At 38.1% G+C, this 16948-nt stretch overlaps 1 protein-coding gene across 1 annotated transcript; it reads left to right on the forward strand.

Annotated features, from left to right (window-relative positions):
- The first annotated feature begins 1442 nt into the window (after positions 1 to 1442).
- On the forward strand, positions 1443 to 9015 carry LOC131679534 (hornerin-like). Its single transcript, XM_058960275.1, has 3 exons — positions 1443 to 1456; positions 1545 to 2426; positions 8985 to 9015. Exons 1-3 carry the CDS (start codon positions 1443 to 1445, stop codon positions 9013 to 9015), a joined length of 927 nt encoding a protein of 308 aa, XP_058816258.1.
- The last annotated feature ends 7933 nt before the right edge of the window (positions 9016 to 16948 follow it).

Genomic DNA, 16948 nt, shown 5'->3' on the forward strand with positions numbered 1-16948 from the left:
ACTTCAAAAACAATTAATTCGTGTAATTATGCTCTTTTTAAAAGTTATTCGCGTTATCCCATCAAAAAATGTCAAAAATTTAATGTTTATCGTTTTAAAGACGTAAAAGCAACTTTTTTAGTGTATTTGGATCCTGGAGAAGCTTTCAATAAAAAAGTTTTCCTAACAACAACTTTTGACATATTTTTATAATTCTTACTATTTGCAGTCAAAAATACAATTTTCTTTTTGAATATGATTCTAAACGCCATTTTAAATCGAAATGCTCTTAACAAAAATTTTCTAAAATGTAGTAGTTCTCGAGATATTTTAACTTTTGTTTTAACAACACAATTATTTTGTTTTATTACGACCTTTTCATAAGTTAGTCGCGTTTCTCCATCAACAATAATAGGTTTTTGAAAAGGCCCGTAAATTTTCCTGCAACTTTCTCTTTGACATCAAGGCGATATTGTGAACCATTTGAAAGTTACATGAAAACAACCAACATATGATTCAGCTATATAGTTTAATCATCAGACCCTATGGTTGAAATATATTTACATATTTAAAATAACGAAAATCGTGACTAAGATCCTGAAACCATGAATATAAATCACATTACTAAAAAAATATCATGACTAGTATCCTGAAATCATGAGGATTAATCACTCTACTCATGACTAGAATACCACGCAAAAGAAATTACGAAAATCGTGACTAGCATCCTGCAGTTATGTACATAAATCACGCTACTTTGACAAAAAAAAATCCGATAGCAAACTCATGAATAAAATATCGCGGTAACTAGATAAGAAATCACAAAAATCGCAAATAAGCTCCCGCAAATATGGACATCGTTTAACTGTCAGCAGTGTATTCCAAAATTATGAAAAAGGATAATAACAAAATCTAAACATGTTCAGGGAACAACCACAGTAACCCTACCAAACATTCGAATGTAATGCCATGTATATATTCGATGTGAACTAGTTTTTTTTTTGGAAAAGCAAATAGTTTCATGAATCCGGGGTTTATTATTTATAATATCAGAAAAAAATTTTTTTTTGGTTTTCGTAAATCCTTCAGTTCACGAAATCATCATCTTGTTTTCCTGAATTTATTAACGAAGTTTTTCCGTGTATTCCAAGAATCTTTGATTGATCATCGCTGATCTAGACATATTTGATAAGCGGCCCTTACACGTTCAATATTGTTGTTAATACGAGTATTGACTATACCGCTTCAATACGTCAATCCTATTTGAAATGTACATCGTCGATACAAGTTGTTTTCCATTACACGTACAAAACTTTTGTCAATACTGTCTAGTATTGACAAAATATTGAAAGTGTAAGGCCCGCTATACATACGCGCATGTATGCGCACACATACAGACTTTTCCAATCTCGACGAACTGAGTGGAATGGTATTATAATGAATTGAAAAAAATACGGGCAAAAATGGTATACGAAGTGTAAGGTTTCCCCTAAGTTATGTGGGACAGAATATGGTCGAAATATGGTAGCAATGTGAAACGGTACAGATAGGATACGGGCGGACAGGGTTGGGACAGTAACAGGACACGGACGGGCCACGGACGGGCCACGGACGGGACACGGACGGGCCGCGGACGGGACGCGGACGGGCCACGGACGGGACGCGGACGGGCCACGGACGGGACACGAACGGGCCACGGACGGGCCACGGACGGGCCACGGACGGGCCACGGACGGGCCACGGACGGGCCACGGACGGGACACGGACGGGCCACGGACGGGCCACGGACGGGCCGCGGACGGACGGGCCACGGACGGACGGGCCACGGACGGGCCACGGACGGGACGCGGACGGGACGCGGACGGGACACGGACGGGATACGGACGGGATACGGACGGTACACGGACGGGATACGGACGGGACACGGACGGGATACGGACGGGATACGGACGGGATACGGACGGGATACGGACGGGATACGGACGGGACACGGACGGGATACGGACGGGACATGGACGGGATATGGACGATAGACGGACGGGGCACGGGAAATGGACGCAATCCTATGTCACGCCGGCGGGACACGACGGGGACAAGGATGGACGAGGCACGGACGGACGGGACACGTACGGAGGGGGCACGGACGGACGGGGCATGGACGGAGGGGGAGCGAAAGGACGGAGCACGGGCGGACGGGACACGGGAAATGGACGCAATCCTATGTCACGCCGGCGGGACGCGACGGGGACAAGGATGGACGAGGCACGGACGGACGGGACACGGACGGAGGGGGCACGGACGTACGGGACACGGACGGAGGGGGCACGGACGGACGGGGCATGGATAGAAGGGGAGCGGACGGACGGAGCACGGACGGACGGGGCACGGGAAATGGACGCAATCCTATGTCACGCCGGCGGGACACGACGGGGACAAGGATGGACGAGGCACGGACGGACGGGACACGGACGGAGGGGGCACGGACGGACGGGGCATGGACGGAGGGAGAGCGGACGGACGGAGCACGGACGGACGGGACACAAAAAAAACGGCGCGCGGACGGACGGGATACGGACGGAGCTCTTAATTTATAAAATCCTACTATACGCGAATAGCAATACATCTCGGAAATGGCTGAACCCATTTTTCCAAACTTCAAATAAAGCAACAAATGAAAGGAATAATATTCCCATTATTTGTTATTATATTTCATGTTAATCCGACTTCCGGTTCCAGAGCACAGTGTTTTAAAACGTCGTTTTCGTGCTCAAAATTAATAGCATCTATACCGTTAAGTTTAGAAGTATAGTTTGTTCGGAGAAGTTCTTGCCTTCATGATTGCGCATCTACAGTAAAATAAAGTTCAGTGACTAATTCACCTATTAGTGATTTTCAAAATTTATTTTTTGAAGTAATTAAGATAGAGACTTGGTGTCTTTGGCAAAGTTGTAGCGTATATTACTGAAAAAAAAAATAGCTGAAGTCACCATATATCTAACTTTATTAGTTTTTAAGTTAAGGAACATGTTATATGAAAAACCCCTTTAAATTTCTTTGTTTATGATAACTTTAGCCATTCTACTACGTTCTTGGAATCTTCCACAAAGTTTGCAAAGTTGTTTACACATATTTTTGCGGAACAAAGTAACTTCGTATCCGTTGAATTAAAAAAAATTCTAAATTTTGCGATATTTTTAGGGTAGCTTCCACCTTAAATAACCCAAAAAAGCAAAAGGAACAAACAACATCTGAAAGTACTAGCTTTATACTTTCATATAGTGGTTGAATTATTTGTCGAACCGAATATCCACAAGTGTTATGTTCAAAACAAAATGGCATCGCAGTGGTATAAAATGAAACATTTAAGAGCACTGCCGCAAGCAACTTCATCTTTTCATGGTAAATTACATAGAACACATTCAACGTTTATATACTAATGTACAAAAAAGAAAAGCACGAGCTCCAAAACAACGCACACTGGTTTTTTCTGCTAGAATCGTGCGATCTATTAATTACGCCCAAATCATTTAATTTGGGTCAATGCCGTCTTCGGAGGAATTTTTGAACATTACAAGCCCATTCATATAGTGTCGTTATTTGAATGATTAATTTCCCCAAAAGTGAGATATATTCACCAACTTTCTTGCAAGTGCATATATAAAAATTATGTCTTCTGCAAATGTATAGTAAGTAATTGTCAACAACTTTACTGAAGACACTAAGTCACTATCTTTAATATCTTCAAGACTAGTGCTGGTTACTTGTGGATGATCGCTTTAAAGCAAATTCAATAACAAAACGTTTTAAATATCATTCTGACAAGTTCGGTGTTTCCACAAAAGGTTTGAAATATTAAAATGCATAACTTTTTATATTACAATAATAATTTATTTCGTGTATCTTCAAAGTAATATGGCAATTTTTGAAAAATAAAATGTTTCAAATGGTGATTGGTTGTTGACATGGAAACGGTTAAATTTACATTAATAGTGTTTTCACACTAGTCATCAAAAATAGTACGGTTTGTCATTTGCTGCTATGATTTTCGTGATTAATCCTCCTATAAGTGAGATTTTCGAACAATTTTTGTTATTGATTGAAATAAGCTAACGTCTTTTGAAAAGTTGTGGAGATGGCTTTCACGAATACCTTTGCTGAATACACGAAGTCTCTTCTTTATATTCCTAAGAAGTTATTGCTCGTTATATTTGGATGGCCTCTGAAAATATTTTTTTTTAATATCTTTTCAATCATCATTGCTACGGGTTTCATATATTTTACGAAGTTATTTCAATCGTCAAAATACACATTTTTTATTACCGCATAATTTTTGTTATCTTGGGCATTTTCGAAGATATTGGACATTTTCTAAGAAACGATACTGTTTTCAAATCATCCATAACACTACTGAAGACAACGAGAGATAAGTGAACCCTATTTAATTTTATAGAGTTGATATAGCGTTTCTAATTGTAACTGGAGCTGGTTGCTTGTTTTTGCCCGTTAAAAAGTTATTTCTTTTAAAACTTTTACTAATATTACCAAAAATTACACAATAATTTCTAACTCGCGAGAGATAGACCAATGATCTCTTCTGGAAAGATATGTATCTTGCAAAGGCAAATAACTTAATGGAACATATTGAAGCTTTATCTTCGATATTTAAGAAGTTATGTCGAAAAAAAGCTTTTAGGGGTTATTTACAAACAAGGGTAAATAACTTCGAGTATACTATAAACAGAGATTTTTGGTCTTCAGTAAAGAACAAGCTCTTCCACATTTCTGAAGACTTTATTATGTTTTTATGTCACTTCGAAAAACATTGTAGCAAATATCGCACGTCAAGGGGGATTAATCACTATAACTATATCATCAAAATGAAGGTCTTGAATCATCATAAAACATCCCAGAAGACATCATTACTGAACGGTTGACCATTTTCGTGTGAATAATTTTTCGCACGTTTTTGGCGAAAACAAAAACACTGTTCGACGTTTTGAAACACTGTGCATCAGAAGGATGATAAAACACAGTAGTCTACAGTGGGCTGGACATCTGGAGCGAATGCCGGTAGAGAGCAGCTAAAGTTATGTTCAGCTGGGAATCTGAAAAAGGTCGTCGGCCTCAAGTGAAAACCCACACTCGCTGGCTGTGTGCAATCGAGGATTGTTCGGCCACGATTGGGATGATGAGCCTAAAGTTAGGGTTCTGGATTTCAGCGTGTTAGTCATTTTTATAGCACAAAAGCAAAAAAAAAATGTACAGCACAAGCAATATTATTTTCAATTGAAACTGAACTTGCGTCGAATTTTCCAAAAGAAATCTTCTGATGGATTCATAGAACAAATACACCTATTCTCAATTCTACCAAACAGCAAAGTAAAGGGATGGACTGACGAGAGGTAAGCCAAAAATATATAAATTGTAGTTGAAAGGGTCTGATTAGAATTTAAATTTTAATAATCATTTTGGAGATTGTCTCAAATTAAAATTTTATCCACTCCCTAAGGAGACGTCTTCCGAGAGGGGGAAGCACAACGGCATTCACGTATAAAGTGCCACTTTGCTACTTTCTTGTACTTGACTTGCCGTAAATTTCAATCCTTAGATCACAATTTGATGTGGGTCTCCAATGTGAATGCATATGGATTAAAATATTAGCATTTTCTCTAGACCGGTGAGTGCCAAGCTGATGCCAGACAAATTTGAGGTTTTTGCTCTTGGATTATCAGTTTCGTATACAAACGAAAGTGGACTTAGCTCATCCCGCCCGGGGTTTCAATTTTCCACACACTGTCACGTCCCCATTGTTATCATGTTGCTTTCAGACACATCGTCTCGAAATCGATTTCTCACCGAAGGACCAATTTTTCTTCCCAATAAATTATCACCAGAACGGTCCTCAAAACTCGCCCAACATCAGCAGCAGGCAGCATCCATCCAAAGGAGCACCGGGGAAACATTACGTCCCAAATGCGCACCGACATTCATCAAATGAAACTCATTTCTCATTGTAACTGCGACTATTCCATCACATTTCCCGATTTCTCATCCGTGTGATTTTTCCATCGTCCGATGCTGAGGCTCCGACCCAGCATGTGTACATATAGTCCCCGAAGATGACGATGACCGATTCCTTGCCACCAGCTATCGTCCTTCCACCTTCAACCTCCAACCACCAGAAACCACCCACCCAAATGATTTCCTTCTCCGCTCCTCAAATGGAATACCAAATCGTCACCCGCAAAATCCGACCAACAACGAGCGAGTTAGCACGACCAGAGTCCAGACGAGAAATGATTTCCCACCTCCTCCTTACAAGCAAACCGAACTTGACAGGCTCGGACCGCCGCCGCCACCGAGAGGAGCGGCAGTAACGTGACATTGATGTAGCATACGAGGGCCCGGGTGTGGACGAGGTTTGCTCTTCTTTGGCTCCCAAAAGTAAAATTAAACATCAGAAAAATTAGACGAACGTTTTTGATTGATTTGCTTTGAGTGTGACATCAAGATATACACATTTGTGTGCTCAAGTGGGAGTGGGGTTTTATGTCGTCTGATGGGATCCCGGTACATATCGTGACCATTGTGGGATGGGGTGGGTTTTGGGACCGGAAAAAGACCATTTCTATGATGAATGCCATGGGTTCGTCTCGTCATCGTCACGAAACACACACACACACACACACTCACACCGAGTGTGGAAAGAGTGTAAACGACGGGAGAATAACTAGACCATAATATTTAATATGAAGAAAATGTTGCATCGGAGGTGGAATCGAGTGGAATAGGTAAAGGAGGGGAGGGGGGTGGATATCCAGCGGGTATAGAATGGACATTTGTTGAACCAGTTCAGCGAAGGCAGATGATGATGGGAAGCCAGTGGACAGACTGATGGCAACATCAGCATCGCATTTCTGTGTTAATGGGCACGGAAGGAACGTTATCCGTGATAAGAAGGACCAAATGAGGTTCTGGTAGCAATTCTTGGTAAAAGTTTTGCGATAGGGATTGGGCTGAGGGTTTCTTCGGGGAGTACTAGTCAATAGATGCTGGTTTCAAAGTTGTTGACCTTTTTGTCTGCTGGAGTGGGACCGAGGTGGAAAATGTAAAATCATCGTGATTTGTGAATGAATAAATTCGAGGACTAGAAAGTTTTACAGGGATGAAATAGGTTTGATTACGTTGAAAAGGTTGTGACCAAGTTAGTTGATTTTGAGTACATCCCTGCAAACGATTCCGTCAGAGCTGATGGCCTTCACAGAAGGGGAGGGGGGAGCAGATTGCAGCGGTGTCCATCAACAACCATCGCCGCTGTATGTACTCTCTTGTGTAACTCTCGGATCCCATCCCATTATACAAAGATCCTTCCATTCACCACCCATTATAGCTGCCACTAGGTTCGGCCTGTGATGCTGATGCGGAAGCAAAGGAGCTGATGATGAGTGCGATGACGATGATGACTTATGATTGATGTGAGGTGAAAGAAGACAGATTATTATACATTTTCGCTGTTCCTTGCCTCCGGGGCTATTTTGCAGGACAACAAGGATGGAGAGGTGCTTTCAAAGTAGGTTATTTCTATCCATTGTTTTTTTGTAGCCTTGGGGATTATTTGTACAGATATTGAATATGCCTTTGGTAGAATGGACTAAATAGATAGAACGAACAGATTAGATGGTATGCAGGAAAATAAATTTTATGTTTTTGAACAATTGACCGTATTGCGTTATAAGTCGTGGTTATTAACAGATTGACAAAAGCTTTTTAATTATCAGAATATTAAAAAGGACGTATTTGAGAAATGTTTCGAAGTTGAGAGATTTTTAATTTTGTCCTATTTTCTGATTTGTTCTACACATAGAAATCTCTTTCGTTTTACGTTAAACCTGAAAAAAGTTTTTGTTCATGGAATTTCATAATACTGATAATTGCTTGGACTTTTTCTATTGAATGAGATTGAATACTGATAATTTTACATTACCTATATTTTACTGAAACACATAAAAAATATAAGAAATTACAATAGCAGTAGTACAGGTCGAACTCGATTATCCGGGCATTCGATTATCAAATAAATTTTGTAAAAATAGGAATAGGCTTCGCTGAGAAATAAGTGTGAAATTAACTTAGAACTTGGCAAACTCCCCAGAGGGCAACGAGACCCGTCACAGGTGGCCAATATGGCCAGAGCTACTTTGATTGGCCATTAGCAATCCAGACCCGCAAATTCAAGTAATTATGAACCTATTTGAATATGTATTACATCATTCGGTCACAATGGTGTTACCAGTTTATATAGGAATTTTCTGTGTGACCGTGCTTTTCAACCAGAAACTGCGGAACCGGAAGTCGGATCAACTAAATATTCAATAGTAGCAGTGACTTTATTTGACATACACATAGACACACAGAGACACTTTTCGATCTCGACTTATTGAACCGTATGGTATAAGGAATTCGACCCTGCCGGCCTCGGTTAAAAAGGCGAATTTCTCACCGATCCCAACAAACAACGAAAGCTGAACAAGCCTTTGATACAAGAGAATAAGCTGAACAAGAGCTGTTCAAGCTATTATCCAGCTAAATTGATTGTTGAGATTGCATAACCTTTCTATATGAGAAATGCAAAAAGATGCTAAATCAACAAAGTTCCAAAGTCGATTTTTCTCAAAAAAAATTTCGGTTTCACAAAATATCTAGACGTTTGGTATTTTTCAAAGACATTTAGTACCAAAAATACGAATTCGGTTTTTGAAATTTCATGGGTTCCTTGAAATAAAAAAATTAGTGCTGAATTTATAGGAATTTCATATGTGAGCGGACGATTCAGTCTATATTTCCGGAACCATACAACCGATCCGTTCGAAATTTCATTGCAGTCAATAGTGATAATGTACCTTTCATTTGATACAAAGTTTGTGAAAAGCGGCTCAACCATCTCCGAGAAACCGGTGTGAGTTTGATAATTTTGAAAGATAATCATTTTTCACGGGCACTTACAGAACCGTCTATGGTGGTCAATGTGGTCAATAAGACTGCGATGAGCTGTCACTAATCTAGAACTGCAAATGCAAGATGTTAGGCTCCCATTTTAATAAAAAAAATCCTTTTAGCATTCCTCGCGGTATAAGAATAAGAGTTTTCTTTGTGACCACACTCTACAACCCGCAACTCCGATAACCGGAAATTAGATCGAAGTGAAATTGAATAACAGTTTTTAGCGAAGCAACACCGTTCATTTGAGACTAAGTTTGGTTTAATCGATGCAGTTATCAGCGGTAAATCGACGTAACTGTTTGAATTTGGAAACTTCAGCCGAGGTTTCCAGAACCGTCGATGGTGGCCAACGCTGCCAATGAGATTTTGAATGACTGCTAGAGATCTAGAACTACAAATCCAATCAGTTGTGATCACATTTTGGAAAAATTTTCACCTCGCAGTTTGCGCTGAAATAGTGATTTGCTGCATGTTCGTATTTATCACCCTGTAGTTCCGGAGCCGGAAGTCGGATCAATTAGAAATTAAATAGCAATGTGAATAGAATAGATCAAGTTTGTCAAGAACTTCCAAAAATGCTCATATTATTCTGAATGATTATAGAGAATTTATCTAAACCGGAAGTCACCATTTTGGATTTTAAAATGAATTCAGACAAAAATTTCCTTCATCTACTCGTCAAGCACTTTTCGGAAGTACCCATATTGTTGAAGTTATAGAGAATTCATTTAAATCGGAGGTCGCCATTCCGGATTTCAAAATTGCTTCAGACATCGAGGTTATAGAGCCTATTAAAACTGGAAATTGCCATTTTGGGTTTCGAAGTGGCTTAACATCGATTTCTGTTACGTATTCATAAAGCCCATTACAAAAATACTTATATTGGTGAGGTTACAAAGAATTTATCTAAACTGGAAGTCGCCATCTTTGAGTTAAAGATGGCTTCAGATATCAATTTCCGTCACCTACTCTTCAATTTCATTCCGAAAATACCCATAGTGTTGAGGTTATAGAGGTTTTATCTAAACCTGATGATCCCTTTTGGGCTTCAAAATGGCTTCAGACATCAATTTTCATCATCCATTCGTCAAGCACATTTCGAAAATATCCACATTGTTAAGGTTATATAAATTCAGTTGCCATCTTTTCCGCCTTTTACTCGTTTACCCCATGCCGAAGATATCCACATTGTTCAGGTTATAGAGAATTGTTGTAAACCAGAAGTCGCAATTTTGGATTTTGAAATGGTTTCATATATCGGTTACAGTCATGTACCTGACAATCCCACTCTAAAAATATCCATACTGTTGAGGTTATAAAGAGTTTATCTAAACCGAATGTCACCATCTCGAATTTCAATATGGCTTGAGACATCGATTTCCATTCCCTAGTAGCAATTCAAGTTTTATGGTACTCTTGAAGACCTTCTTAAAACTTAGAAAACACTTGTAGTGTGCTATAAAACTAGAATTGCTACTTGGGTTATGTACTCGTAGGCCCCCATCCGGAAATACCCATATTGCTGAGGTTACAGAGATTTTATCTAAACCGGAAGTTGCCATCTTGAGATTCAAAATGGCTTCAAACATCTATTTCCGTCATTTACTCGTCAACCTTATTTCGAAAATACCCATATTGTTGAGGTTATAAAGAATATATCCAAACCGGAAGATTGTGAAATGGCTTCAGACATCGCTTTTCGTCGTCTAATGGTCAACCATTTTTCAAAAATAACCATATTGTAGAGGTTATAGAGAATTAACTAAAGAACCGGAAGAAATTTTATATTTTGTAATTTTATTGAGCACGATAATTTGTTAGTTGTAAGTCGCTATTTCTGTTTTCAAAATATTGGAAGCCATTTTGAAAACAGAAATCGTATTCAGTCATCTACTCGTCAATTCCATTCCGAAAATACTCAATTTTTATTGGTATTAGTAATAATAGTATGTTGACTTGTATACAACTTCACACGGTAATGGACGTACTCAAACTTTTGTTATTTCCAATTTAGTTCGTAAAAAAAAGTTACGTTAATCGAATATTACTTAAAATATACTGTAAATGGAGGTTTCAGTGTATTATCGTTCAAATAGAAAATATTGATAATTTTAGAATTAAACCAGTAGATTCAGTTTGAAACTGAACTTAGTGCATGTTCTGAAGCGTTTTATTTTGTATAAGTGTTTCAATGTGGAACTAGAACTGAAACAAACACATACCCAGTGTAACGTTTTGTTTTATAATTTCTAACAGTTTTGTTTTAAAAATTATGTTGGTATGCACCGTCGTTTTATTTGTTACTTGCTTTAAAACACGTTTAAAAATTGGTTTTAATACATGGAGGAGCACATATACTCGGACTGGATGAACTTGGGAAAAATAATTTAGAGTCCAGTAATGCTGTTCAAAAAGAAAACTGGGAATAGTAAGTTCTAGTATTCAAATTTTTAGTTTTATAATATGAGCGACCAACAATAAAAATCGCAAAGGCAAAACGTGCTTCTTATAACCGGTTTCAAATATATTAGAATATAGAAAAAGGAAATAAACTTCAAGCGTAAAAATCAGACAGTGATTCTTCAGCATAAAAATCGCTTAAAAAATGTTCACTCGTAAAACTCGACAAGAATGAACCTCCAGTATTAAAAACTGGTTGAAAATAAATAAATCGTGCACAGGGGCATCCGGATAGCGTGATGTTAAAGATTAAAAGTCGGCTAAAAAATACTTTGTATGAATCGGATATATTTTTTTTTTCAAATTTTATACTGAAGGAATTTGTGATTGTTTCATTCCGGTTCCACTTTGAAACTGATATTCCCTAAGGAGTTTAATTGATACAAAACACTAATGCTTCTGAACCAGGAATGACAAGAAAAGCAATCAGTGCTTTCTCTTGGTCAGACGGTATTACTTTCGAGTTGACTACCAAACTTCGCAAATTTTTGAAAACAAATCAAATGTAAAACTGAATTTGCTCGAATATAACTCAATCTTCTCGGCCACCTAAGCTAAAGACACTGAATCTGAATGGTATAAAGACTCGCCATCTCTATCGTTTGTTTACTATGCATCTGACAGTGCCATTGCAATCGAGCAGTCAGTCTGAAGAAAATCTCTTCGAACCTCTCTCGAACGAGGGCCTTTGACAGGTCTCGTCCCGCGTTTCCGTAGGCACAAATCTAGTTAAGTCCGCCCGTATTTTAGAAATACCTACAGAAGCATGTTTTCAGATACCTTAGAGAAAAAAAAAACGCGTCACGTATATGCGAAATATGAAACTTGCACCCCTTGTCGCACCGTCTGGACGTTATAGTTATGTTGTTGCTCGTTTAGTATGCGAGCATCAAATGGTTCAAACAGACATACGTTTTAGCACACATTATGTTTTCTGCCTAACGACAGGTATTTAGCGATTTAGCTCTGCATCTTTGTTCCTCTTTGTTTTCATAATATTTACTTTTTGGTTGGTTTTGTGCCTTGTTTCTTTTTTTGCCTTTGTAGCAAGGTGGTTATTTAATTATTAAAGAAAATCCTACCTATCTACTGCTAATATTTGAATTATTGCTATTTCTGAGGTGCAGCATCTCTCTCCAATTTTTTCGCAATTTTGTTGGAATTTAGCTTCTAGGATATCGTGGAAAGCTAATTAATGTACCTCGCTAGTTCTCGTCCAGAAGGGCACATTTAGGATCATCTTTAAGATTTCATTTTGTATGCGTTGGAGTCTCAGTCTGTATGTCCGGTAACAACCCCTCCATACGGGTGCTGCGTACTCGATGGCAGGGAAGATTATGCGTTTGTAGACAGCCATCCGATTCTTTAGGCTCAGTTTGGATGTATAAGCAGTTATAAGCACCGTATAAGTATGTTGAATTTGTTGATTAATATGTCAACATGAGGCTTGAAGATCCGTTGTCTGTCTAAAATCAAATCAGAGGTAGACCACTTCGTCGGACCAGGCTGTCGCCAAACCGAACTTTACAGTTTTCGGATGTAACAAGCCTTGGCGATAGGGTTGTGGTACCGGTAATACTGGTACCGAAAATCCCAGGAATACCGACCCATATTTGGTACCGTAATACCGGTACTGAACAATAGCCAGTACCGGTATATTCGGTACCATGAATTTTTTTATGAAAAATATGTGGACTCTCTAGGGGGACCTGTCTCGAAATATCGGTCTGCAAAATGATTTTTATTTATATCAATTACCTTCTATAAGTTAAACATTACTAGCTCCCGTTGTACTGCACGGTATGTTTAAATTCCTGCTTTATTTTGTCGAAATTAAATTTTAACGATCTTGTACTAAATTTCAAAATATTCACATCTACCGTAAGAGACGTAAAAATTTGCTATGATTTTTTTATTAGCGACATTCTGATTGGTTTCCATTATTCACTGGGTGGCGCGTAATAAGACTATGGTCTAAGTCATGTCTTTGGTTTGCTCTTAAACCTTTATTTATAGAAGAATGAACAGCGATTTAGAAGCTAACAATTTTAGACTTGGTGAACTACTTCAAATGGGGCGATTTGTATTTATTGGTGATCGGAAAATTCAGCAAAACTCCATAGTTTACAGAAAAGCAAGGAGCCTTGGTTCGCAGGTCGAAACCAATTTACAGAAAATCAAAAGAGGAAATGTGAGCAACCTGCTCGGATTTACTGCCATTCTCGCTTTGATAATTAATTTGATTTGTTAATAGTGTTTCTTACATTTACCATCTGTTGAAGTCGACAAAAGTCGCACCGCTTAGCAGTTATTGATTTCAAAGTGGCCTAGATTTCGAAATAAAAGAAGGTGCCGTATTCGAAAAATATTTTCTGCTGAAATGAGTCATGCCATTCCGAATCAATTAAAAACAATAAACATGTTTTTTGATCAGCACAAATCAATCATCTGAGAAAGAGGTCAGTTTGAGCTTTCAATTTCACTTTGAAACTTTTTTTTCGAATTTTTTAAAAACAATTTCGAGTACCGGTACTTTACCGGTACTACCGGTACTGAGGGCTTCAGTACCGTAGTACCGGTTCTCGCCAAAAAGGGTCGGTACTGCGAACCCTACTTGGCGGCCTTGAATGCGGAAACATGCTGTGACCTGTGTTTTCGTAGAATTGATAACAGTTTTCCAGCTCGTGAAGTATTCAGTTAGTGATCTCGCTGCAATTTGTTCTTCAGAGCGTTGATGATGCAACCCTTGTACAGGATTGCTGCATCATTAGCAAATTGTGATAGGACTCTACCACTCGGAAGAGGAGGGATTTCGGAAGGGTAGATGTTGCACAGAATGGGCCCAAAAATACTTCCTTGCAGAAATGAAAAATTTATCTGAAAGAATGTTTTTGCAGAGACCCATGGAACGCTCTATCTGAAAGATTATTTTGGTAAATTGTATTCATACAGCTTAAACACCAGACTGTCGTGCCACACATTGTCGGACGCTTTTTCAATGTCCAGGATTTCTTTAGTCTGGGACACCGACTTGTGCCGCTGAATAGTCTTGGTAACTCCCGTAAGTTGATGGGTGATTGATCTGTTCTTGCGGAATCCAAACCGTTCCTCAAGAAAGACATCAGACTCATTAGTGAAAGAAAGTTTTCGGCTTTTGATTGATTTTTCAATCAGTTCGGAGAGGAGATATTTGTGAAACAAAGACTTTTGGCATACACGAAAGAGAAGCAAGATTAAAGGAATCTCTTATGATTGAAAACTATTAACGAAAAATATCTGCTCATAAACTTTCCATACTACTACAGATGTGTATGGATGTGGACCATTTTAGAAAAATAAGGATGTTCAAAATTTCAAGAAATACGAGCGCAAATGGAACACCACTCCGGGATTTTTGTAATAAATCCAAAATATTCAGTTTGTTTTATTTATTAAATTATGAAACGTTTAGTGCCATAACTGTAAAAGCTGCAGATTGGAACAAATGGAAATGGGAAACAAAATGTCGTCGCTAAAAAACTTAAAATTACTCGCAGATGTTCACCAAAACGCGTGACAACTTGATGGATAACGAAACTTGAGACGGCAATTTTACGGTGTTTTTTCATGTCGAACTTTGCCAAAAAATATTTGATCTGTCATGCGATTCGTGGATGTGGTGCCATTACGCTGTCAAAATCACCTCTTGAATAATAAATATTGAGATGGATAGATACCGCGAATTTTAAGTAGAATGAGAAATATCCCCTAATTTTGGGTTATTACGGAGATAGCCCTAATAACAATTTAGGTTTTATGGTGGTTTTATAGCCACTCATAAAATCTAGATTGCACTTGTAGCGTGCCATAAAACTTCAATTGTTACTTTGGAATACTTGGTAACCATATACAAATTCTGCTCACATTGTAATCTTTAAACAATGTTCGTATTTTGATGACACAAGGCCGTACGATTAATGAAGATGGAATTTGCGTTTGATAACGTTATTATATATGAACAGAAAAAACATTTTAAAGAATGGTACACAGAACGAAACGATTAAAAGAAATTGAAGTAAATTTTTCTAAATTTATTTATTTCGAAAGCTACCTGATTTGTTCGTCCCTCTTTTCAATTCTGTAGCCAACACAGAAATTTGCTACGTGTACCAGTATCAGAGCGTAAGGTTATGTTCCAACGAGCATCTTTAGGATGCAACCAGCTGTAACATTTTAGTCGCTTTTCAACATAAGAATGTTTCTACATTCCATCGCGTCATGTGTACTTCATTGTGGATATCGACAATGGAGAATTGCTATTCGCCGAATCTCAACAACTTCAGCATTCAGGTCCATGTCGTCAGCATTATTGCATGTATGGTTCTTATGATCAGCTGTTCTCTCTGGCTTCTTGCACTTACGAGACACGATTGAAAACTAAATATTATTTTTAATGAAATTCAAGAAAATAGAGTATACATAAAAATATTCAAAATGATGATTATCCTCAGTGTTAGCATTAGAAAGTGAGTTTTTATTATAACGTGATAGTTTTAAGAACTTTTGTAACATGTTATGTAAAAAACCCCGGCGTAAAAAAGCTTTTGCAAATGCCGTGTCAAATAAACGTTTTATGAAAAAAATATTATTTTTTCCATGAACAGCAGACACACAGTTGGTAACCATCTGTGGTTCAGGTATAAGTTTGGAAGCTGCTGTAGATGAGCATGCTTTAGCGGTTTTTGTCGCTGCGGAAGGATTTCGAACAACGGATTGAAAGCGCTGGCGACTCCACATGAACCAACATGTCTATTGCAGATTTCGTTGCATTACCAATAGATTAGGAAATGGAAGCGCGGTAAGCAAGCGCCATAAACCTTTATTCAGTTAATAACTTTGAATTCAATGCATATGACATGTGACATATACATATTTATTCATCAATTGATTGCAATTAAAGCTACAATATATAGAAGGAATTCATTTGAAATATGTCGTCGCGTTAAATTAAAAGACATTACTTAAATGAGTAAAAATTCTTAATTTCTTCGTATTTCTGTTATATTTTTGATTATTTTCAATGAATTCCCAAAAACTTTCTTTCATAATGGCGCCACTGATATATACGCAAGGACACGACCACTAGTGAAAATTCTGTTCCCGAGCCTGAGGGATAACCCTTTTGTAAATGAGTGGTTAGGACCATGTATAAATAGTAACGCTAGTGTTTTAGTAAAATTGGCGGATGGATATTTTTTAAGGAATTTTCTCTATATTATGGCAATTTTTTTGAAGTACCCATCTGAATTTAGTTTTACAATGCCACATACTACCAACGAATTGGATTTTCCATCGAAATTGCGATATCACCAAATTCGGATGGCCCGTTTGAGAAATTTTGACTCTACATTGGACATTTTTCAGTAGTAAAATCACAATTTTTAAACCCGATTTAATTTTTTTTCAGGATTACACCCTTCGCCATTGTTTTCTGAAAATATTCTCTTCGGAATGCAAGAAAAAAAAAAGT

The sequence above is a fragment of the Topomyia yanbarensis genome, chromosome 2, assembly GCF_030247195.1.
Source record: "Topomyia yanbarensis strain Yona2022 chromosome 2, ASM3024719v1, whole genome shotgun sequence".
NCBI classification, from domain to species: Eukaryota; Metazoa; Arthropoda; class Insecta; order Diptera; family Culicidae; genus Topomyia; species Topomyia yanbarensis.

Bases quoted from the DNA above. Each gene is read 5' to 3' on its own strand.
- LOC131679534 (XM_058960275.1), top strand. The intron at 2,427-8,984 runs GCACGGACGGAC...GGGCACTTACAG, and splicing joins CGGGGACAAGGATGGACGAG to AACCGTCTATGGTGGTCAAT.